The sequence below is a fragment of the Amphiura filiformis genome, chromosome 13 (genome assembly GCF_039555335.1).
Source record: "Amphiura filiformis chromosome 13, Afil_fr2py, whole genome shotgun sequence".
Classification (NCBI taxonomy): Eukaryota; Metazoa; Echinodermata; class Ophiuroidea; order Amphilepidida; family Amphiuridae; genus Amphiura; species Amphiura filiformis.
Window position 1 is genome coordinate 2204997 of NC_092640.1, and position 25413 is coordinate 2230409.

Here is a 25413-nt window from a genome sequence, read left to right on the forward strand (position 1 = left end):
ATACATGTTAAAAGCTGTGTCATTTCCACAAACTGAGAGAATAGTAAACAATAGTTAAGCAATAGGTGCAGGGTAATACACTCTTTATTTCTACCAAGTTTTAATAGCCTGCGTTTAAATATTTCTGAGATGTCAACAATAAAGCAAGTATTCGTAGGTAAATTTCGGTAACCGAATGTTACCTACGAATACAATTTGACATCATGACAGTATTGTGAAACACCGCCATTCATGCCAATGCCCATATTGGTACATAACGAAGGCCTGTATGTTTGCTATCAAATCATATGTCAATGAAATTTGCGAATTCACATACATGCCCACCATGCAAAACTGAATACGGCTTACTTGTTGAAAAATATGTACTGAAATAGACGACGGTCTGCTCATTTGAAAGAAAAATCAGATTCGAAGAAGATTAGAAGGGGATAAATACTTGGATTTGTCAACTATTATGTGTGCTTCATTTTAAATGTTTACCGACCTTCTGGTTACTGAGTAATTTGTGTCCAAATTGATTTATTCGAAGGTAACTTTTGACGTATTCGCTAAGGTTACCTACGAATACCATGGAAAAAACGACTGTTCTCATTGTCTCATGATCTAGACAACACAGTGATGGACCCTGGTATAAAGCTTATTGTAGTTGCCCTCAAACGAAAGGCCACAAGACGTAACTGACTCCAAGATGGACTTCACAAGTCTGCAATAACGGTTTTAAGCGATTTGTGTGCAATTAAGCAAATTAAAGTCACTTTAGTGCCTTTGTTTCTTACTTCAATCCTCTTTCAACCGCTGTGAACCGACATTATTAATACATGATAGGGTCTCAAGTATCAATAAACGCACATAAAGAAAATAATACATTCAAAGTGCTTTATAAAATGAAGTTTTGATTGCGATATCCACCAAAAGTCTAATTCTTACCTACAAATACTGAAATGTTACTTACGAATACATCATAATACGTGCCATGTGTAATGAAGTGTCCATACCAATGGAAATTAATTGTCAACAACTTTAAGCGGTACCCCAGGACACTATTATTACCCATATACGGATTCATTCAACAATTATTTATTATGTAAAATTGCTGATTAACTACTTGTATATCAAAATGAAGTGTTCAAAATCTTGCTAAAAGCATCAAAATTTTTTGATCTAAGGTAATAGCATTTATTCATTTGGACGTACCATCTGAAACAGATCTAAAACTACCATTTTATTAATTCATTACCATAATAGCAAAATTTAAACCTCTAAACTCAATATAGATATTGTTAAATCGCTCATGTTACCTACGAATACCCGGGTTTCTTCACCTTTTCATTTTATAAAGCGTTAGGTGTATGCGTATAATTCCAAATTTTCCTGAGAACATATATCCCACTCGTTCTTATACAATGTGTAAATTGATTCATACTCATTAGATAAATAAAATACAGAAACTGACCTAAACTTCATTTTCAAAAATAAACTAGCATAAATTGACTAAGATCATATTGATCGTGTTATAAAAACAAAAACAAATATTTTTGGTTGAGCTAGCATTTTCCTGACACCCTGTGGTCTACATTACACGAAAAAAGCGTTAATGGGAATATTTCACTTGTTTTAGGTTGATTAGTATTGCGATAGTGAAAGCATCCTAGTGGTATTCGTAGGTAACATTGGGTTTTGATATCACATTTACTATCACACGTCCTGGATTTATTTTTCAAGATTAGTAATGGCACTTTTGGTTCCTATAAGGCCAATATGTCATCAATCAATGGGCAAAAGGAAAAATTGTGGAGACATTTTTATTTCGGAGTTTTATTTTTGGCCCGTGGACACTTTTGGTTGGATTCGACCATATATTCATGAGGTTATGGATCAATTCTAAGCCCCTGGACATTGTGGACTGTAATTACAGCAGACACGCATCACATATATATTCATGAGGTTATGAATCAATTCTAAGCCCCGGACATTGTGGACTGCAATCTTTACAGCAGACACGCATCACATATATATTCATGAGGTTATGAATCAATTCTAAGCCCCGGACATTGTGGACTGCAATCTTTACAGCAGACACGCATCACATGTATATTCATGAGGTTATGAATCAATTCTAAGCCCCGGACATTGTGGACTGCAATCTTTACAGCAGACACGCATCACATATATATTCATGAGGTTATGAATCAATTCTAAGCCCCTGACATTGTGGACTGCAATCTTTACAGCAGACACGCATCACATATATATTCATGAGGTTATGAATCAATTCTAAGCCCCGGACATTGTGGACTGCAATCTTTACAGCAGACACGCATCACATATATATTCATGAGGTTATGAATCAATTCTAAGCCCCGGACATTGTGGACTGCAATCTTTACAGCAGACACGCATCACATATATATTCATGAGGTTATGGATCAATTCTAAGCCCCAGACATTGTGGACTGCAATCTTTACAGCAGACACGCATCACATATATATTCATGAGGTTATGAATCAATTCTAAGCCCCTGGACATTGTGGACTGCAATCTTTACAGCAGACACCCATCACATATTCATGAGGTTATGGATCAATTCTAAGCCCCCGGACATTGTGGACTGTAATTACAGCAGACACGCATCACATATATATTCATGAGGTTATGGATCAATTCTAAGCCCCTGGACATTGTGGACTGCAATCTTTACAGCAGACACGCATCACATATATATTCATGAGGTTATGAATCAATTCTAAGCCCCTGGACATTGTGGACTGCAATCTTTACAGCAGACACGCATCACATATATATTCATGAGGTTATGAATCAATTCTAAGCCCCTGGACATTGTGGACTGCAATCTTTACAGCAGACACGCATCACATATATATTCATGAGATTATGGATCAATTCTAAGCCCCAGACATTGTGGACTGCAATTACAGCAGACACGCATCACATATATATTCATGAGGTTATGAATCAATTCTAAGCCCCGGACATAGCGGACTGCAATCTTTACAGCAGACACGCATCACATATATATTCATGAGATTATGGATCAATTCTAAGCCCCCGGACATTGTGGACTGCAATCTTTACAGCAGACACGCATCACATATATATTCATGAGGTTATGAATCAATTCTAAGCCCCTGGACATTGTGGACTGCAATCTTTACAGCAGACACGCATCACATATATATTCATGAGATTATGGATCAATTCTAAGCCCCGGACATTGTGGACTGTAATTACAGCAGACACGCATCACATATATATTCATGAGGTTATGAATCAATTCTAAGCCCCTGGACATTGTGGACTGCAATCTTTACAGCAGACACGCATCACATATATATTCATGAGGTTATGAATCAATTCTAAGCCCCTGGACATTGTGGACTGCAATCTTTACAGCAGACACGCATCACATATATATTCATGAGATTATGGATCAATTCTAAGCCCCCGGACATTGTGGACTGTAATTACAGCAGACACGCATCACATATATATTCATGAGGTTATGAATCAATTCTAAGCCCCTGGACATTGTGGACTGCAATCTTTACAGCAGACACGCATCACATATATATTCATGAGGTTATGAATCAATTCTAAGCCCCTGGACATTGTGGACTGCAATCTTTACAGCAGACACGCATCACATATATATTCATGAGATTATGGATCAATTCTAAGCCCCGGACATTGTGGACTGCAATCTTTACAGCAGACACGCATCACATATATATTCATGAGGTTATGAATCAATTCTAAGCCCCTGGACATTGTGGACTGCAATCTTTACAGCAGACACGCATCACATATATATTCATGAGGTTATGAATCAATTCTAAGCCCCTGGACATTGTGGACTGCAATCTTTACAGCAGACACGCATCACATATATATTCATGAGATTATGGATCAATTCTAAGCCCCCGGACATTGTGGACTGTAATTACAGCAGACACGCATCACATATATATTCATGAGGTTATGAATCAATTCTAAGCCCCTGGACATTGTGGACTGCAATCTTTACAGCAGACACGCATCACATATATATTCATGAGGTTATGAATCAATTCTAAGCCCCTGGACATTGTGGACTGCAATCTTTACAGCAGACAGGCATCACATATATATTCATGAGGTTATGGATCAATTCTAAGCCCCTGGACATTGTGGACTGCAATCTTTACAGCAGACACGCATCACATATATATTCATGAGGTTATGAATCAATTCTAAGCCCCGGACATTGTGGACTGCAATCTTTACAGCAGACACGCATCACATATATATTAATGAGGTTATGAATCAATTCTAAGCCCCGGACATTGTGGACTGCAATCTCTACAGCAGACACGCATCACATATATATTCATGAGGTTATGGATCAATTCTAAGCCCCGGACATAGCGGACTGCAATTGGATCACACGCATCATGTATATTCATGAGGTTATGAATCAATTCTAAGCCCCTGGACATTGTGGACTGCAATTGGATCACACGCATCATGTATATTCATGAGGTTATGAATCAATTCTAAGCCCCGGACATAGCGGACTGCAATTGGATCACACGCATCATGTATATTCATGAGGTTATGGATCAATTCTAAGCCCCGGACATAGCGGACTGCAATTGGATCACACGCATCATGTATATTCATGAGGTTATGAATCAATTCTAAGCCCCGGACATAGCGGACTGCAATTGGATCACACGCATCATGTATATTCATGAGGTTATGGATCAATTCTAAGCCCCGGACATAGCGGACTGCAATTGGATCACACGCATCATGTATATTCATGAGGTTATGAATCAATTCTAAGCCCCGGACATAGCGGACTGCAATTGAATCACACGCATCATGTATATTCATGAGGTTATGAATCAATTCTAAGCCCCTGGACATTACGGACTGCAATTGGATCACACGCATCATGTATATTCATGAGGTTATGAATCAATTCTAAGCCCCTGGGACATTGCGGACTGCAATTGGATCACACGCATCATGTATATTCATGAGGTTATGAATCAATTCTAATCCCCAGACATAGCGGACTGCAATTGGATCACACGCATCATGTATATTCATGAGGTTATGGATCAATTCTGAGCCCCTGACATAGCGGACTGCAATTGGATCACACACATCATGTATATTCATGAGGTTATGGATCAATTCTAAGCCCCGGACATAGCGGACTGCAATTGGATCACACGCATCATGTATATTCATGAGGTTATGGATCAATTCTAAGCCCCGGACATAGCGGACTGCAATTGGATCACACGCATCATGTATATTCATGAGGTTATGAATCAATTCTAAGCCCCAGACATTACGGACTGCAATTGGATCACACGCATCATGTATATTCATGAGGTTATGAATCAATTCTAAGCCCCGGACATAGCGGACTGCAATTGGATCACACGCATCATGTATATTCATGAGGTTATGGATCAATTCTAAGCCCCGGACATAGCGGACTGCAATTGGATCACACGCATCATGTATATTCATGAGGTTATGGATCAATTCTAAGCCCCGGACATAGCGGACTGCAATTGGATCACACGCATCATGTATATTCATGAGGTTATGGATCAATTCTAAGCCCCTGACATAGCGGACTGCAATTGGATCACACGCATCATGTATATTCATGAGGTTATGGATCAATTCTAAGCCCCGGACATAGCGGACTGCAATTGGATCACACGCATCATGTATATTCATGAGGTTATGAATCAATTCTAAGCCCCTGACATAGCGGACTGCAATTGGATCACACGCATCATGTATATTCATGAGGTTATGAATCAATTCTAAGCCCCTGGACATTACGGACTGCAATTGGATCACACGCATCATGTATATTCATGAGGTTATGGATCAATTCTAAGCCCCTGGACATTACGGACTGCAATTGGATCACACGCATCATGTATATTCATGAGGTTATGGATCAATTCTAAGCCCCGGACATTACGGACTGCAATTGGATCACACGCATCATGTATATTCATGAGGTTATGGATCAATTCTAAGCCCCGGACATAGCGGACTGCAATTGGATCACACGCATCATGTATATTCATGAGGTTATGGATCAATTCTAAGCCCCGGACATAGCGGACTGCAATTGGATCACACACATCATGTATATTCATGAGGTTATGAATCAATTCTAAGCCCCGGACATTACAGACTGCAATTGGATCACACGCATCACATATATATTCATGAGGTTATGAATCAATTCTAAGCCCCGGACATTACAGACTGCAATTGGATCACACGCATCACATATATATTCATGAGGTTATGAATCAATTCTAAGCCCCAGACATTGTGGACTGCAATCTTTACAGCAGACACGCATCACATATATATTCATGAGGTTATGGATCAATTCTAAGCCCCAGACATTGTGGACTGCAATCTTTACAGCAGACACGCATCACATATATATATTCATGAGGTTATGGATCAATTCTAAGCCCCAGACATTGTGGACTGCAATCTTTACAGCAGACACGCATCACATATATATTCATGAGGTTATGGATCAATTCTAAGCCCCGGACATTGTGGACTGCAATCTTTACAGCAGACACGCATCACATATATATTCATGAGGTTATGTATCAATTCTAAGCCCCTGGACATTGTGGACTGCAATCTTTACAGCAGACACGCATCACATATATATTAATGAGGTTATGAATCAATTCTAAGCCCCTGGACATTGTGGACTGCAATCTTTACAGCAGACACGCATCACATATATATTAATGAGGTTATGAATCAATTCTAAGCCCCGGACATTACGGACTGCAATTGGATCACACACATCATGTATATTCATGAGGTTATGAATCAATTCTAAGCCCCGGACATAGCGGACTGCAATTGGATCACACACATCATGTATATTCATGAGGTTATGAATCAATTCTAAGCCCCGGACATAGCGGACTGCAATTGGATCACACGTATCATGTATATTCATGAGGTTATGAATCAATTCTAAGCCCCGGACATAGCGGACTGCAATTGGATCACACGCATCATGTATATTCATGAGGTTATGAATCAATTCTAAGCCCCGGACATAGCGGACTGCAATTGGATCACACGCATCATGTATATTCATGAGGTTATGAATCAATTCTAAGCCCCGGACATTACGGACTGCAATTGGATCACACGCATCATGTATATTCATGAGGTTATGAATCAATTCTAAGCCCCGGACATAGCGGACTGCAATTGGATCACACGCATCATGTATATTCATGAGGTTATGAATCAATTCTAAGCCCCTGGACATTGCGGACTGCAATTGGATCACACGCATCATGTATATTCATGAGGTTATGGATCAATTCTAAGCCCCGGACATTACGGACTGCAATTGGATCACACGCATCATGTATATTCATGAGGTTATGAATCAATTCTAAGCCCCGGACATAGCGGACTGCAATTGGATCACACGCATCATGTATATTCATGAGGTTATGAATCAATTCTAAGCCCCGGACATTACGGACTGCAATTGGATCACACGCATCATGTATATTCATGAGGTTATGAATCAATTCTAAGCCCCTGGACATTGCGGACTGCAATTGGATCACACGCATCATGTATATTCATGAGGTTATGGATCAATTCTAAGCCCCGGACATTACGGACTGCAATTGGATCACACATCATGTATATTCATGAGGTTATGGATCAATTCTAAGCCCGGACATTACGGACTGCAATTGGATCACACGCTTCATGTATATTCATGAGGTTATGAATCAATTCAGCCCCGGACATTACGGACTGCAATTGGATCACACGCATCATGTATATTCATGAGGTTATGGATCAATTCTAAGCCCCGGACATAGCGGACTGCAATTGGATCACACGCATCATGTATATTCATGAGGTTATGGATCAATTCTAAGCCCCGGACATTACGGACTGCAATTGGATCACACGCATCATGTATATTCATGAGGTTATGAATCAATTCTAAGCCCCGGACATTACGGACTGCAATTGGATCACACGCATCATGTATATTCATGAGGTTATGGATCAATTCTAAGCCCCGGACATTACGAACTGCAATTGGATCACACGCATCATGTATATTCATGAGGTTATGGATCAATTCTAAGCCCGGACATTACGGACTGCAATTGGATCACACGCATCATGTATATTCATGAGGTTATGGATCAATTCTAAGCCCCGGACATTACGGACTGCAATCTTTACAGCACACAGGCATGAGAATATATTTCAATGAAAAAAACAGGAAAATTCTGAAAAAAAAGGAAAAAGTGCGTAAAATATGGAAAAAATGCTCAAAACGGGCTAAAAAGAAATAAAACCACAGAAACTTCGGAAAAAAAACAAAAGAGGAAAATTCTCATGCCTGAGCAAGAGAGACAAGCAAATCATCGCTGTGCAGAAAGCAGGGGCATAGCAAGAGCCTTAGAGGCCCATAGACAAGGAGCAGGGCAAGGCCCTTTTAACATCTCCTTTGTCAGCCCTATCAATAACCCACTTCATTTTCGCTTTTGTTCAGGTCCCTGAACTCTCTAGGCCCATGGACTTTGTTGACTCACTTGCTATGGCCCTGGCAGAAAGAAGTTTACAGATTGCAGAACCTACATTGTATACTTTGACGATCAGCTTGTAATCGGCTAGAATTATTAGGCTTTTATCACTACTCCAAAACGTAGACCCACGTTAAAGGAGTATTTCGTGATCCTAGCATCCTCTATTTATGTCATTTTTCATTAGATATCCACGAAAAAACCCTATTCCCAAAATTTCAGTTGATTCCGATTTTATGTTCATGAGTTATGCATGATTATGTGTATTACACTGCTCCATAGACAATGCGTTGTAATTTCGTTCTGGTGCACCAGAACGAAATTCAAATTTCACGATATCTTTGCTAAACGAATTAATCTGCAAGAAATATTTTGTACATAAACATTATGTAGCCAGAGGTTTCCAGTGATATAAAAATCTCAACTTTTTTGAGAAAAGTGGGGGATGAGGCTGTGGATCACGAAATGCCCCTTTAAGAAGGATATTATTGATCTGTCTGGTCTATATTATGTGTGTTAAAGAAAGTAGACAAAGTATGACTTCAAATATTAATTTGTAATAATTCTGCAAGATTTCACAAGACAATTCTCCATATAAAATATATTGATATTAAAACGATGTTATAAAGCCTGCCAAATACATGCTAATCAAGCTATAAATTATTAAATGTTTTGTCAGTAACTGTGAAACTTTCAAATTTGAAAACCTTTTTGTACATGGAAGGTTTTGATTGGGACTGAGCTGCTTTGTATAGAATAACATTATTGTTTTAAGACCCAGCCTTGTAACAGATAGCATTAGATAGCAATGAGGCGGCACACCAAGATCTTCTACACAAAAAGAATACTATCTCCGTGTTATATATAAGGCAATAAAGAAACGGCTTGATCTCAAAACAATACTTTTGTTCTCATTCATAAAACAGACAACTCACAAAATCATGTCATGCACAAAATTGGCAAATCCATTGAGTCCTTCACATGCGGACGCAAACTTTTGCAATGCGCCGACACGCAAGATCATTGTAAACAATTCACGCAGACGCGCAGCTTAACATGCAGCCAGGTGTGCTCTATAACATGGGCAAGAACTTAGAGACAAATTTCATAGTTCTAGTCCAATAAAAACAGCACTTACTGTGGACGTTTCGAAATCTGTCATTTCTTTATCAACACTGCTGTTGTTGTAAGGACCTTCTGTATACAACTCGTATATAGAAGGTCATCACAACAACATCAGTGTTGATAAAGAAATGGGCAAAGAAGCAATGAAAAAGGAAATAGAACAAGTTACTGTTTAAAATGTAACCTATTCATTACAATTATATAATTATTAGGATTTTTGTTTGTTTTTGACTGCATTAGTTTTGTACCATTTGCGTTGTAATATACCGACATGGTTTAAATTATACTGCTCTTATTATTATTATTACTAGGATATCACATCAGCCAATTATAATGGCACACAGTATGACGGCCGGTGGGTGTGGGCACTTCAATGAAGTAGGGCTGGCACTTTCGCAGTACGGGGCATTCAGTGAGAGGAAAATGTACAAAATATGGGGTCATTGGGTTAGAGCATGATTTTTGGCATTCGGTAAGAGCAAAATGTAAAAAATATGGGGTCATTGGGTGAGAGAGAGAACATGACCTTTTTTTAAATGGAAACTTTGGGTGAGAGCCGAAACAGAGCCACAGAAACCTTGAACATTGAATTGCTTCAAATTTCTTTGTTTTTCAAAATAAGTAACAAAATCAGTGATAAATGAAAGTTGCTGTTCAAATTGAACATTGAATGGCTTCAAATTTCTTTGTTTTTTCAAAATAAGTAACAAAATCAGTGATAAATGAAAGTTGCTGTTCAAATTGAACTTTTAAGGGTCTTTGGGTAACAGATCAAATGGAAAAATGGGTGAAAGAGCATGCGTTCATAAAATAATATGGGGTCTTTGGGTGACAGCAACGCTGAAAAAGGGGGTCTTAACAGCTCTACATATGCGTCACCTCCAAAGTGGGTATGACTAAACAGCTCCCCATTTTACACTGGGTGGAGTAGGAAAAGCAAGATAGAGAGTGATGCCCAACACATTGGTCCATTGGCCAAAAACAATATAAAGGTCATTTGTTGGGATCAGTTTCTCATTTTTGATCTTCTTCATTGTGTGATATTAAAATGGGTTATACCATTTGAAATCCACATACCCACTATGGAAAACACGACTTTCCCCACCCAGGGGGTGTAGATTTTTAATGGAGTCATACACTCCCTGTATGGAACATTAAGGTCATGTCTTCCATAGGGAGTATTTGGATTTCAACTGGAATAGACCAATCCTTGTTTGAAATATGTTTCATCAGGAGGGTTGGGAGTTGATAAGGGCAGTTTCAGAACAATAATTCACAAACAATGGGTACTTAAAAGGTATATACAGTGATTTGCTTATTTGCTGGATCATACATGAGATTGAGAATAATATTGCATTATATTAAAGTGCTTATGTGACTTAACCTTTGCAAATTGTCATATGAACTCTCACCCTCCTGCTATATGGTGCCTATTATTTAGACTTACGGTACATACAAGTGAATCATTATGTCACTTAACAGTGTTTATCCTAAAATATCCCCAATGATTAAGAAGCAAAGGTGAAACCTTAATACGTCCCTTAAGCAATAAATATATGCTACAGCTCATATTCCACGCTTGACCGGGCAAGCGACACTCCAATCACAAGTTGGAGACCAACATGAACAGCGCCACAGATTTGGACCATCATGCTTCAGAATTTTGTACCATTGACAGTTGCTTTCTGTATGTTTGCGATTGAGCCACATGCAGGCTGGGCCCTGAGACTAGGTTAATAGCACAAAATTGTAACAGCATGATGGTCCAAATCGGTGGTCCTCTAGCCAATCAGGAGTCATCGCTGTGCAGCCATTTTGTGTCCTCAAAGTTTCAGGCATTTACTATAATCGGAGCCAGAGATAAAAATACTAGTTTGCGTCCGATGTCACCTGTCAATCAACTCAGAAATGATTTGTTTATGAGTTGTTGTGATGATTGAGTTTCTGAACGCAGTGGTAAAATAGTGTGCCTTAATTTTGCACCTTCAAACATACAAACCATCTTAAAAGTTAGGTCTTAGTGATAGGAACCTTTCTTTGCTGAAGGCATCAATGATATCAACAATACCAAGAAAAGTTGCTTCTTGCCTTGTTAAAGTACCATAGCACAGAGGAGAAAGGTACGGACCGCGTACAACCAGTCAAAAGTCCCTGTGTATTGTATGATGTGAGTTCTCGCATATTCATGACGGCTGATTGTTCGATCGTGCCGTGTCTAACAATCACGCTAGCGCTGCATGTATTCACGTATACGTGGTAGAGCGTGCCGCTGCATGCTTTCGCTATTATGCGATAGACCGTGAAAAAACGCGATAATTGCGTAGCAATCTCGCCTGTCGCATTTCATGGAACAATCGGCCCTCATTATCAGGTGAAGCTGAGACTTTGACTAATTTGCACGCGGTCTGTATCATCTCTCTCGTCTGTGTACGATAATTTTTCGCCATTTTCTGTGATTCCTTTACCTCCGACGAAGGCACCAGATGAATCAACCTTCCATTTCCGCACTACTAACCAATCAAGCGGTGTGGGGAGTTTGATTGACAGGTGGCGTCAGATGAACTAGTCTTTTTAATTCTACAATGTCTTATCTCAATATTCTAATATCTGTCCATACATTCTAAGTTGCATAATACACAGTATTAATTGCACTTTTACCAAAATTAAACTGGTTTGAATCTTCCAGCAAACCTCCAAACATGATCAACTCCCCACGACCTTCACAAATCGATGGAAAACACCTCTCTGTGGGCGGACCATGTTGGCTTGAAACACCCACTGTGATTGGCCGATTTGAAGCAGCAACTTTGTTATCACTGTCATTGTCTTTGATTGGTTGCCATGTTACATAGCTACCTGTGATTACACTTGATATGTCTAGTACATATTGTTGTAAGTAGTGTTTTGTCACTGGCGATCTGCTCATTGTCTGATTACTACATAAACATTTACTGTCTTTATTTGTAAATGTTGGCTTCATACTACTAGCCATCTTTTTGTTGCCTATGATTTTACGAGGTCCAAGTTGCCCCATATGTGCTTGATTCAAGGTGGATTTCTGTAACGGTTTCGTTTCTTGTGTATTGCACTTTGAATTTGTAGTATTCGGTTGTACCATGCGTCTCCTGAAACAAACATTTGATGCACATCCGATACCAATTCCGCTGTTCCCATTCTTACTTGTCCCCACACTCGGCATGTTAGTAGCACTGAAACTGTTAGTATGTAATAATTCATCACATACCTGAGAATCAGTTGAACTTTGACCTGACCTCTGACCTGAAGTTGAAGGTTGACATTCCATATCATTACATGGTTGATTAGCTTCACTATTTGACGGATCACTATGCGTCCGTTTTTTTGTCCCATTGAGTAACACACCATGACTGCGCAATTCTTGCCTTATATTGGCTGCAGGCCTTTCTATTGCGTTTGGTGCAGGTGCTGGTCGTGGGATAGAGGGCGCTGGTCGTGGTGCACTGGCTGTCACTTGTGATCGTCTCATGGCCGCAGATTTATTTGGATTCTTTGATTTGCTGAATATGGTGATGGTGTTACCAACCTAAATTAAGACAAATTATCAAAAGTGAAGCTTATTATGTGATATTATCTGATGTAAGACTAAAGGAATCATGAGTGACATTCACATTGGATTTATCTAACATATATGTAATCAATGTACATCATTTCTTCAATCCTACAAATGCATCTCATTACGGTAAAGAAAACTAAGTTTGTTTCTTGAAAGTTCCATGGAGCAATTTCAATGCATTAGTAGTAAATTTGTTTCATGCTGCTCATAGAGAGCAAATATATACCACCTGCATTTATCAGCAAGAGCTCCTTAAAATCAAATGATAATCACATCTGTAAGCTTGATCGTTACAAAGATCTGCGCGTCCAGTCTGATCAGCTCGTAATCGGCGGGAATTGTTAGGTTTTACCACTGCGCCGAAAAGTAGCCCCACATTAAAGAGTGATATAGTTGACCTATATGGACTAATTTTGTGTGTTAAAGAAAATAGACAACATATAGGATTTGAATGAATAATTTGTGATGCTTCTGGCAAGACGTCACAAGACAATTCTCAAAAAAAAATATATAGATATTAATCCACGATGTTATAAGGCCCGGCGATTACGAGGTGATCAAACTATAGCATGCATTTTGGCACAACATGTGACATGCAGAAAGCATATCAGTATGCATTTTAAATCAAGGTTTGCTGGGCGTACACTATTTCCCTACCTTGGGCAACACACAAACATGGCTGAGTCAGTACATACTCTTTGATTATATCTCATAGACTAAAGAGATAAAGACAACCATAATAAACAGCCAAAGTCTCAGTATCGCCCAGTTATGAGGGCTGATCATCAAAATGAAACTGCTACGCACATACATGTACTGCATATTTTTACGGTCTTTCTCGTTAAAAAAAAGCGAAGGCAGGCAACGCTGGCCCTCATGAATATGCAAGAATTCACAGCATACAAAACAGAGACTTAGACTGGTGTTCTACCTCATTGAATCCATCCCATATTACTTACTTGACATGCTCCATGACCAAATATGACAGGTGGTGAGTGCTCCTGATTTCTTACTTCAATCTCTACCCACTGCCAATCATCATCACTGTCACCTATTTGTAATAACCACACATCTGACAGTGTCTGCAAAGAAACAAAAACGCAATAATTTATAGTTTGCTATACGCACAAGCATAAACCCACAAACCTCACTTCACTTTGTTGACCAATGTGACCAAGACATGCCATATAAACCATTTAGCAACAATCAGGGACTTGCAGCTAGCACAGACCCTATAAAAACCATAATAAACCATCACAGCCAGGATCAGTTCCCTGAGATTTTGTAGGGGTAACCAAGACAATAAGCAGTAAGCCCCTTACCTATGGGAATTTCAAATCAGCTTGAACTTGCATCGCCACAGAACAATTTAATGCAACAGTTTAATGCTTTATTGATTGAGCTAACTTGACTGCTTGTATGTAGAGAATAGAATAAGTGTAATTTATCGTAATCATCCCATTATTGAAACAAGCTCGGATTGACATTCCTACACATGTGGATGGTCACAATTAGCTAATTAGGTCAAAATCAGTGATAACAAAGCGTTAGGCAACAGAACCAAATTAGTTTGATCTTTTGATCGACCACTGATGCTTGGGCGATCCTTATTATTTATAAATTGGTTATTGTTAATTGTGATTACACAATGAATCTGTTCAAGTAATGATATTGATCAATACAATTTTACCAGTAATTCTGATTAATTAGTTGATAGTTCATTAATTCATTGAAGCAGCATCGACGGTCGATCCAAAGATGGAACACAATTGGTTGTGGTGCCTTACCTTATTGGATATACCACAGCCTCCTATTATGAGTAAGTGTTTGTCTCCAAGTAAATACTGAAAAAAAAACCCAGCAAAACATGTCACAAGAATGATTATTATTCTTATTGGTTGACATCATCATTGGGCTATAACAGTTGAAATCCATACACCATCTATGGAAGACATGACTGCAATCTCCCACATAAGGGGTGTAGAATTCAAATGGAGTCAACCATTCAGGTAACCCCAACTTAAATTCATTCTTCCTGTGTGAAAGATTACGGTCATGTCCTCTACAGGGGGTGTATGGATTTCATTCTGGTATATACATTTGTCTAATATTTCGATCAAATGAATTCAACAACTGGACACAGATTTTGCAGGGTATGTTATAGTATGTATGTTTGTTCATTATATTAAAATCATGTAAAAATCTGAATTTTGACAAAACTTGAAGGCCTCCTCCTTATCAGCCAATGTTAATATAGGTGGGTGTTCTGATTGTAGCACATTGAGGATTATCACCCAAACATTCAGATTACAAGTTTTGAGCTAACCTGCTCTACTGGTTTGGATTCTAGAAGCAAAAATGCACACAACTCCTGGGGTAGTAACACAGAGGTCGGTATACACAAGAGTCGCATAAGTTTACATGTTCACGTAACCTCCTTCAACTCATTTGCATAGAACTGGATACCAGGATCGTATTCTGATTCATCGTGCCTTCTAACCTGTTCTAATTAGCATACTTTTGGATACCTCCATATTTGGTATTACCTAATTAATTATTTATACCTCTATGTTGTTTACATAGTGACGTCATTAGAGCTGGTCACTTCGTCAAACATCCGACGAACGAACGTTTGCAGTTTTCTTTTAATTACTGTTCAACAACTCCTCCTATACCTTTGTACAGGAGCCAACCGTTGTTAATCCGTGATGAATCCACACTTTTACTGAAGCGATATCACGAACGCGAAGCGAGACTACGCGTTACGCGAGAGCGCGAAAATTCGTCATGCCTGGAACCTTTGTGCGTATGCAAGCTTACAAGTTGAATTCAGTATTTTCAGATAGCGGCTAAATTTTGCCGTTTTATTCAGTAGTTTTATTGATGATATTAACAGAGAAATTATCGAAGTTTTTGTAAGGCTTAGTGACAATGATTAACTGACATTTCCTCGTGAAATAATCGTGAATTATACGATCTTTAGCTTCTTTTCGTTGTTGAAAGGATTCAATCATATTTCACCGTTGTTCATCACCGTTTAACAACTCGCGTCCGCCCAGCGTTTGCGTGGTTTACTTCGGCTCGGGCAGCTAAAGCTGCCCTCGCGAAGTAAACCACGCAGACGACGCGGCCGCATCGTTGTTAAACGGTGATGAACAACGGTGAAACATGATTGAATCCCTAATTATATCGTGAAATACCATATAGCTGAGGTGTTAGTCCAATATGCATAGGAAAATATTTCTGGCGATGACCCATGTTCAAATTGGCTAAATAAGCTGTATTTTCGCTGGAAAGGGGCCGGGACGAGTCGGCCATTTTGTTTGCAAAAGGCATGTTCTTCTCCCTGCGTTACCCGGAAGTGGCAGCACCAGAACAAATGACGTCATTTCTGGATTTCAGCCGGAACGTTTACGTTCACTGCCGTGCATCAGTATAGGCATCAGCTTATCTAGGTTTTACTAAAGTAAAACATCTTTGGGTAGTAACCACCAAACTACCATGATTTTTTTTTTTCATACTGTATTAAAAACCAAAACAAAAAATTTCAGGCCTAAAATTTCACTGGGTCTTTAAAAGAAAAATATAGGAGCTTTCTAGTTCCTAGTTCTGAAAAGGGATTGGGTCACATTGAGTGCATTTTGAGATAAAGATGAGGAAGGTTTTTATGGTTACATAGTTTCAATGTAAGGAGGTGTTTTTTTCTTGCAGTTTCAATGCTCTACAACATTAAACTTGCACAGAGGGTATAGAAAACCCCCCCCTGTAGAAGAAACTGACAATAGCTCCATTTTCATGATTTTGTGACTTACATGCACAATTAAAGGAGCTAGTTCTAAAAGGGGTTTAATTGTGCACATAAAGCCAGACTGGCAATACTCAATGCATTGAGGTAAAGCACATATAAGAAGTAGAAATAGTTTTTACCTGTACATGTCCGTATCTAGGACTAGGTTTATGTTGACTGATATTGATGAGTCTCCATGACATTATCGTTAAATCCAACACATAAAGGTCACTTAATCTGTACGGAAGAATTAAAAAAAAAAAAGAGTTTTAAGTTAAACTTTGTAAGGAATGTTGCCGATTCCTGTTCTTTCACATTATGCACATTCACACAAACAAACACACACTTACTCCCCAGAAACAGAAGCTTGATGACCAACTACTGGAGGTGGATAGGAGTTAAATAGTCACCCACATTCCCCCCCCCCTCACTTCCCAGGAAACACACATACACCCCTGTCTGTAAATACCTCCAAACGAGGACCTCGACTTAACGAGGATCTAACCGAGGACTCAAACACCCGTTTTTAATCGACACATCGTGGACCTCACACAGACACACCAGACAACTTACTATCCAACTGTGATCCGTCCTATACCCTCTATGGGGGACCTATCTTATATGCTATCTTATATGCATATTTGCATCATTTACGTCATCCTGGTCATAGTAACAAACCGAGGATGTCCTCGTTTGGAGGTGTGTCCTCGTTGCATGGCGTGTATCCATAATTATGTAGGACCTCGTTTGGAGGCATTTACAAACGCACACACACACACACCCCTTCTCCCTAGAAACAGACGCTTGATGACAAGCTGTGGTTAGGTGTTAGTCACACCCCCACCCCACTTCACAGGAAACACACACACTTTATACTTATGATGTTCATCAATCATGCCCCCAAAACTATCTTATCCCCAGCAACAGATGCTTGATGACCAGCTACTGGTAGCTGGTAGGAGTTAGTCACACATCCCTCTCCCCACCCCACTTCCAAGAAAATAAACACACACACATACTTACTTATGATGTTCATCAATCATGCCACCAAACACAATCATCTTATTGCCAGCAACAGAAGCTTGATAACCAGCTACCGGAGGTGGATATGAGTTAGTCACACAACCCCCCCCCCTCCACCACGTCCCAGGAAATAAACACACATACTTACTTATGATGTTCATCAATCATGCCACCAAACACAATCATCTTATTGCCAGCAACAGAAGCTTGATGACCAGCTACCGGTGGTGGGTTGGCGTTAGTCACTACAAGATTCCAACGATTCTCCTTAATATTGAACACCTGTAACTCATTGAAGATATGTGGGGCTTGGTGTAAGGGATAAGGCACTGGAGGAGCCCAGCCTCCAAAGAGAATTAAGGTATCTTTGTAGGTTACCATGGTAGCAGCTGCTTTGGGGGATGGGTAAGAACCTGCAAAAAGAAACAATGGGACAATGATGTTAATTTTCTAGTATTTTCTTTCACAGGTGGACACAAATGCAGTGGAGGATTAAATAAATCTTGCTAATTTATCATATGGGCCCTACTTTTCCTTCAACACAAACCATGAAATAAGAGTGTGTTTTTTTAAAGCCTAGGCGGACTTTTTAGTAAGAAAATTAATTTTGTCCCATCTTTTCTGATTAGGGTAGAGGATTTATTCATGGACTCCCCAAGAAAAGGCTGTAGTATAAGTTGAAGTTAACCAAATGTCACAATGGGTGACTTCCTTTCGTGCCGATTTCCAGCAAAGCATAATTGAGGGAAATTAGGTTGAATGTGGCAGCTAGACTCTTATCAATTGTTTGTCAAATTAGATGACAAACCACATAATTTATGTTTGAAAAAACAAAGTTGACTTTATAATTTCACACTCAAAACTTATATGTGTCATTAAAAAATAGAAATATCACAAAAATGGTACATGCTTTTGATACATGTATGCAACCTCCCCTAGTCCCCTTAAAGCCATAATGTTAAATTCTGACAAATTTTAATTTTGTTATTCTTTGCCAAAAATTATGAAATAACATTAGTAACAACTTACTGTCAGGTTTTTTGATCATTTTAAGTCGAAATAAGGAGATAAAATGAAAGAAATCCCACTTGCTATATTGGCCGCTTAAGGGACATAAATTCAAAATTTTAAAAGACCATAAAAACACTTTAACCCCCTGAGCACTACCTGCTGATCTAACATGGCCTCTGATTGGTCAATTACATGATATCTTCACTTTAAGCACCAATCAGAATGGAGCTTTGCAAATAGTTCACCCCAATTTTTTTTTGTGTTGAATCATTCTAACAATGTTGCTGATTGGTTCAATTGATAATGAAAACTTCTTTTTGGCCAATCGGCAGGTAGTTCTCAAGGGGTTAAAAAGAAGCTGACAATTCTTCTTACCTAATGCTATAACTCTGCTCCAAGTTCTGTTCTGCAAATTCAACTTCCACATGTCATTAAATGCCGTCAGTGAAGACGAACATCCTCCAAATATGTAAATCTGTTCACCGACACGACACATGTTATGTGAATGACGGGCAGTTAGCGGGGTCACTGGACACTCATCATAACTCCATTGAAGCCTGCCCTCTGCTGTTGCAGATTGGAAAGCCTGTGCCTTCTGCTGCAACACTCCTAGTAAGATACAAGAGTAAAATATGAAAAATACAAATCGTTATATTTTCATGACCATATTTGGAGTCAGCATGAAAAATGCATTAAAATGAGTACAAACAAGCATTGATTATTGATTCAGCGGCTCTTTATAAGATAGTTTTTGATATTTTGAGAAAATATCTCAAAACTTGGACTTTTTATGTTGAAGCCTATTATGGCTTGCATGCAGAGCATTAATCAACATACCTTGTATGACTCGATGCCATCGCTTACACACCACTGATGCTTGTTTACATTCACCATACGGAGACAAAAAGGATAATATTCTCTCTAAAATCTCCTCTGGTAGCGTATTGATGACATCATCATCACCATGGTGACCAGTAGCATCCAGGCTGCTATCTTCCATATTCACAAATCTGAGGACAGAGAAGGAAAGAAACACATCCAGGTAATCCTAGATGGCATTAGCAGTTGAGGTTGCATTACAAATTTCCTTTCACTTGAAGCTGACACTTCATTTGCTTGAGCCTGATCACATCAGAATCAGGACCTGTACATTGTATGCCTCTACTGTAATGATGAGTGGCTGTTTTTAAATCTGCAGTTTTTAAAATGTGGTTTTAAAAACCACATTTCTTGAAAGTAACACCACAATTTACAATCCCCATGTCAAAGTTTTGCCATATGAAACTGAAGCTGAATTTACACTCAGTAACGAGCGACTTTGGGTTTTTTTCCCAATCAGTTTCAAACCACATTGCTCAGGAATTAATTGGTCCTTGTTGAGAAACTGAGAGTAAATGGGCAATTCCAAGCATCATTCTACAACGCGAAGTTTGCATATGCAAATTAGGGTTGTTTGGAAATCTTTCACTCACCCAAAATAGTTTCCATTATACTATTCACCTACCTAATTGGCTGCTGCATAACCCTAACACCCAAAAATCTTACAAAATCTTACGATGAAAAATTCTGCGCATGCATGAATCCCAGGGTCTGCGATGACGCAATCAGCCGAAGTGTTATATGAGCACGGAATTGCTGGCCGGGCAGCAATAACCCGATGTAGCTACCGGTCCGTGGTCGTTCGGTTGGCATGCGAGGGTCATAGGTTCGAATCCGGGGTGCCAAGTCAAAATTCTTCTTCTCCTTGACTTTTTCGGATCTTCTTTGACTTCCGATCCCAAAAAGCAGGGTCCAGTGTTAGGGTTAACTAAGATGTATTTTTCCAGATTAGAGCCTATGTTAACCCTAACACCCAAAAATCTTACGATGAAAAATTCTGCGCATGCATGAATCCCAGGGTCTGCGATGACGCAATCAGCCGAAGTGTTATATGAGCACGGAATTGCTGGCGGGGCAGCAATAGCCCGTGTAGCTACCGGTCCGTGGTCGTTCGGTTGGCATGCGAGGGTCATAGGTTGAATCTCGGGGTGCCAAGTCAAAATTCTTCTTCTCCTTGACTTTTTCGGATCTTCTTTGACTTCCGATCCCAAAAAGCAGGGTCCAGTGTTAGGGTTAATAAGAATTCATGTGCAAACTTCGCGTTGGGGAATGATGTTGCTTGGAATTGCCCAAATTCAGCTTGGGTCCTGATGGGACCAGGCTAAAAAAAAATGCTCAAACATGCTAAAAAGCCTATATTTATAAGCATACTGGCCAATATGCAAAGAAAAGTGAGAAATAGGTTTGAAGATAAAGAACAATCACAACCACCACTACATGTAACTGGCTATACCACACTATCCCTGTGGAAGATTTAGCTAAAGTCTACCACAGCGGGAGTATCAATTGTGAATATAATAGACAATTGGGTAACTTTCATTGGAAATACTCACTCCATTGGTTTCAAAATGATTACATCTGACCTATTACATTTGAAAAACATATGCCCACTGCGGGATATATTTCCAAAATCTTCCACAGGGGAAATGTGGATTTCAACTGGAATAGCCCAATTTGTAGGCCTACTATCTATAGCATCAATTTGGTTGGAGTGTATGAGTCAGATTATGTTGTTGTGACAATATCTACCGCAACCAAGTTGACAGTTATGAGAATTGAGTTTATTTTGTGGTTCATTCATATATTTTCATGACTAAATCATTATTTATTGGCCCGAGGGCATAAACATCCGCTTAGTCATGAAAATATATGAATAACCTCCCTTGTAGCTCACCTACCTTTCAGGTTTCAAAAACTGAAGCCACCTGTATAGTAGCAATCCACAGAGGCCTGCAAACAACTTGGGCTACATACCAAACACTACAACAGATGACGATGAAATCAACCACAGCTGAGGGCAGATAATCAACAGAGAAGGGTTTGGATGAAGTTATTATCAACAATACTTTCTAATACATGTACAAAAAATAACTGACTGACTAAATGAATGAATGAATGAATGAATGTGACTGACTGACTGACTGACTGACTGACTGACTGACTGACTGACAAACTACCCAAGAATACATGTATACACTCTTCTCCTCACAATGTCTGTGTGCCCGTCTCAGCTTTTATAGTCAGCTACATGTAGCCTCAAAATTAACAATGTATTTACTCCTTTACATACTGCATGTATGGGAACTGACACATGGTGGCTCAATATTGGCATTTAAGGCAGATGCAGTTTTCATCAAAATTCACCAAGCGCTCACCAATTATAATTAAATGTATTATTGATAATTTAATTACTCAATCAATAACAAGTCAATAGGTTATTCAATATTGGTGTGAAAACACATACTATAATTTAAATTATTTTATTTTTGTTACCGTCCTCACATTTCCAACATAAAACACCAACCTATTTATTTATTTATTTGTTATATGTATTCAGAAAATAAATACAAATGTACTGGTCTCCCTGGAAGACCTGATACATGATAATAGACAATAGATATTACAAAATAGGAACCAAACATGATGCAAAATAGAATGTGATAATGTTGAGTTCAAATTAAATACAAAAACCGGCTCATTCATTTTAAAAATTGATACGAAGGTCTGGAGGAAGCTTATTCCATGCAACTGACGATCTTTAAAGGAAAGTTTTCTTTCCAGAAGTTTTCCATATTAGAACAACCAAATTGTTTGACACTGACCCCCAGTGTATTTAGATTGATTAGAACTAGTCAAGTAAGATTTGAAGAAATATACTCAGGATAAGAATGCCGGAGCAATATTAATGTGTGCGAGACATTTGAAAGTTAAAATAAGTAGTTGATGCTCACATCTACAGCTAAGTTTAACCTAGTCCAGGTCTTTCATCATATTGTCTACTGGAGTTCTGATGTCTGCAGAGAGCAATATGAGCAAACAGGCCCATACGCACGGGGGGTGCGGGGGTGCGTTGCCAAAGTGTAAAAAAAGTCCCAAAGTTTCAGAATTTGCGAGCGTAGCGAGCAAAAAAATCAGGTTTTTTACGGGTTTTTCGTCAAAAAAGGTTCAAATTTTGGAAAAAAGTCCACTTTTCACAAAATCGGCTCCCTCTATTCCTTGGGTAAAAGTCCATTTTTTCAAAACCAGCACCCCCCAAAAAAAAAATCCTGCATACGGGCCTGTGAGCAAACCTATGAATGCAAAATCTGGAGCTCATTATAGGCACTGAAACATGATTGGTTTAATTTTGATATTGATTGAAAAACCTGCGTCTTCCAAATAATGCAACATTGGATATTCTTGAAATGTCCAGAATGTATAGTTTTTGGTAGCTGATGTGTTCATTCAAATGACATTTTTAAATAAATACGACATCAACCAACACCTAATGTAAACGGACTCATGCTCTTTCTTTTCAACGTTTGTCTACCAGATGCCGCATTTATGACTTAAGCTTTTTCCCCTCAACTACGAAACAATGGAACGACCTACCACACGACGCCTTAGACGCACCTACTCTGACGACATTCAAAACAAAACTCATCAATCACCTGACTTCAATGGACAATCAAGACTTTAAACTTCATGCTCCCAAGTCCCAGCCAATCAGTCTAGCGGTCTTGGCCATGTCAACTCTAGTGTTGACGAGATGGCCGGGCGGAGATGGCCGAGGGCAAGATGGCCGAGCAGTCTAAGGCGCTGAGCCGTCGGCCGGGATAATACAATCTGCGTGGGTTCGAGCCTTGGGCTTGCTTATGGTGAGAATTCATTAAGGGGGTACTACACCCCTGGCCAATTTTGTGCCTATTTTTGCATTTTTCTCAAAAAATTATAGCGCATTGGTGACAAGTGAGATATGTATATTATAGGGGCAAGGACTACAACTACTGCACTGGAAATGTTATTTCAGCACAGATAACAGTTGTGGAGTTACAGTCAAAAATGAGGGAAAACCAATATTTGATCAACAAATCAATAACTACTTGCCTTGAGTTGCTGAATTTTCAGTGCAGTAGTTGTAGTCCTTGCCCCTATAATATACATATCTTACTTGTCACCATGCGCTATATTTTTTGAGAAAAATGCAAAAATAGGCACAAAATTGGCCAGGGGTGTAGTACCCCCTTAACCTATCCCAAAATGTTCCTAGAAGGTCGGGAATCCTGCCATTATGTTCAGTTACTGTGAGGTTAGTGTATCAGAGATATTTTCTCTGAAAGTGTGAAGCAGGCTCTGCTTCGAAGCAGTACATAGAATATAATTGTAGAATTCCTTTTCGCCCCCATACACTACGTAGCACCAGCGATATACGTACATTTGTGTAGTGTATGAATGGTGTCTCGTGGTTCGGAAAGTCACGTAAAGCTGGTGGCGATCTTTTCTTTTAGACCACCCTCGCTATATAGGGACTAAATTATTACTTTTGCATCAAGGTTCAACAGTTGCCAAACACTTCGAAGTCAAGGAGGACAGGGCTTCGATAAATGAGGGAAATTATGGGGTAAAAAACAAGGTTAAAACAACTTTTTGAAAACAAGTGAAAACAGCTATTCTGCTAGGAAGTTTTTGTCTCAAAAAACAATTTTAAAATTATCAGAAAAGCAAGAAACATACCTTCATAAAATCAGTATCACTTCCGTCACATAATAAGATGATCAGATGAGTGGAAAGTGACAAAGAATTTGTGAAATGAGGGAATTTTTGAAAGAAAAATACATCACTTTTTTTCGAGAAATTCGCCATCTTGAATAAATGCAGAATTGCGTCACACATTAACAACCTGTCAAACGCGCTTGAAAATGCTTGATACGCGAGCGTAAATCACCGTCAAAACAAGTGTACATCAAAAGCTCACATGCTATGCGAAGTGTTGGAGTTTGCATCACCGGTTTTGCATTCAGCTCTTGTACGTCAAAAATTGCGATAAAAACATGGATTTTTGAACAAAATAAAGCTTGTTCAAATAAATAAAAGGTATGTTTGTATTGCTAAAACATGTTTAACCTTGATGCGAAAGTTTAATTTGATAAATTCGTAATTTTAACCTTATATAGATCAGGTGGTCTAAAATAAAAGATCGCCAAGCTGGTGGTCCTGTGTACAGGAAGAGTCAAATCCTGTGCACGTTAAGGGCTGGGGTATGAACGTTTGGACAGTATTTATTTTGGGACATTAGAGCACATCAGACATATCGAATTGCATTCTGAATACGAAGAATGTCTTTCTGATATCAAATAATTTTGAT

At 39.0% G+C, this 25413-nt stretch overlaps 1 protein-coding gene across 1 annotated transcript; it reads right to left on the bottom strand.

Annotated features, from left to right (window-relative positions):
• Positions 1 to 9136: 9136 nt before the first annotated feature.
• LOC140168681 (uncharacterized) lies at positions 9137 to 22100 on the bottom strand. Its single transcript, XM_072192091.1, has 9 exons — positions 21968 to 22100; positions 20028 to 20200; positions 19566 to 19799; positions 18328 to 18592; positions 18180 to 18290; positions 17297 to 17393; positions 15157 to 15213; positions 14329 to 14451; positions 9137 to 13339 (listed from the first exon to the last, which is right to left on the bottom strand). Exons 2-9 carry the CDS (start codon positions 20188 to 20190, stop codon positions 12398 to 12400), a joined length of 1992 nt encoding a protein of 663 aa, XP_072048192.1. The 5' UTR covers positions 20191 to 20200; positions 21968 to 22100; the 3' UTR covers positions 9137 to 12397.
• Positions 22101 to 25413: the final 3313 nt, after the last annotated feature.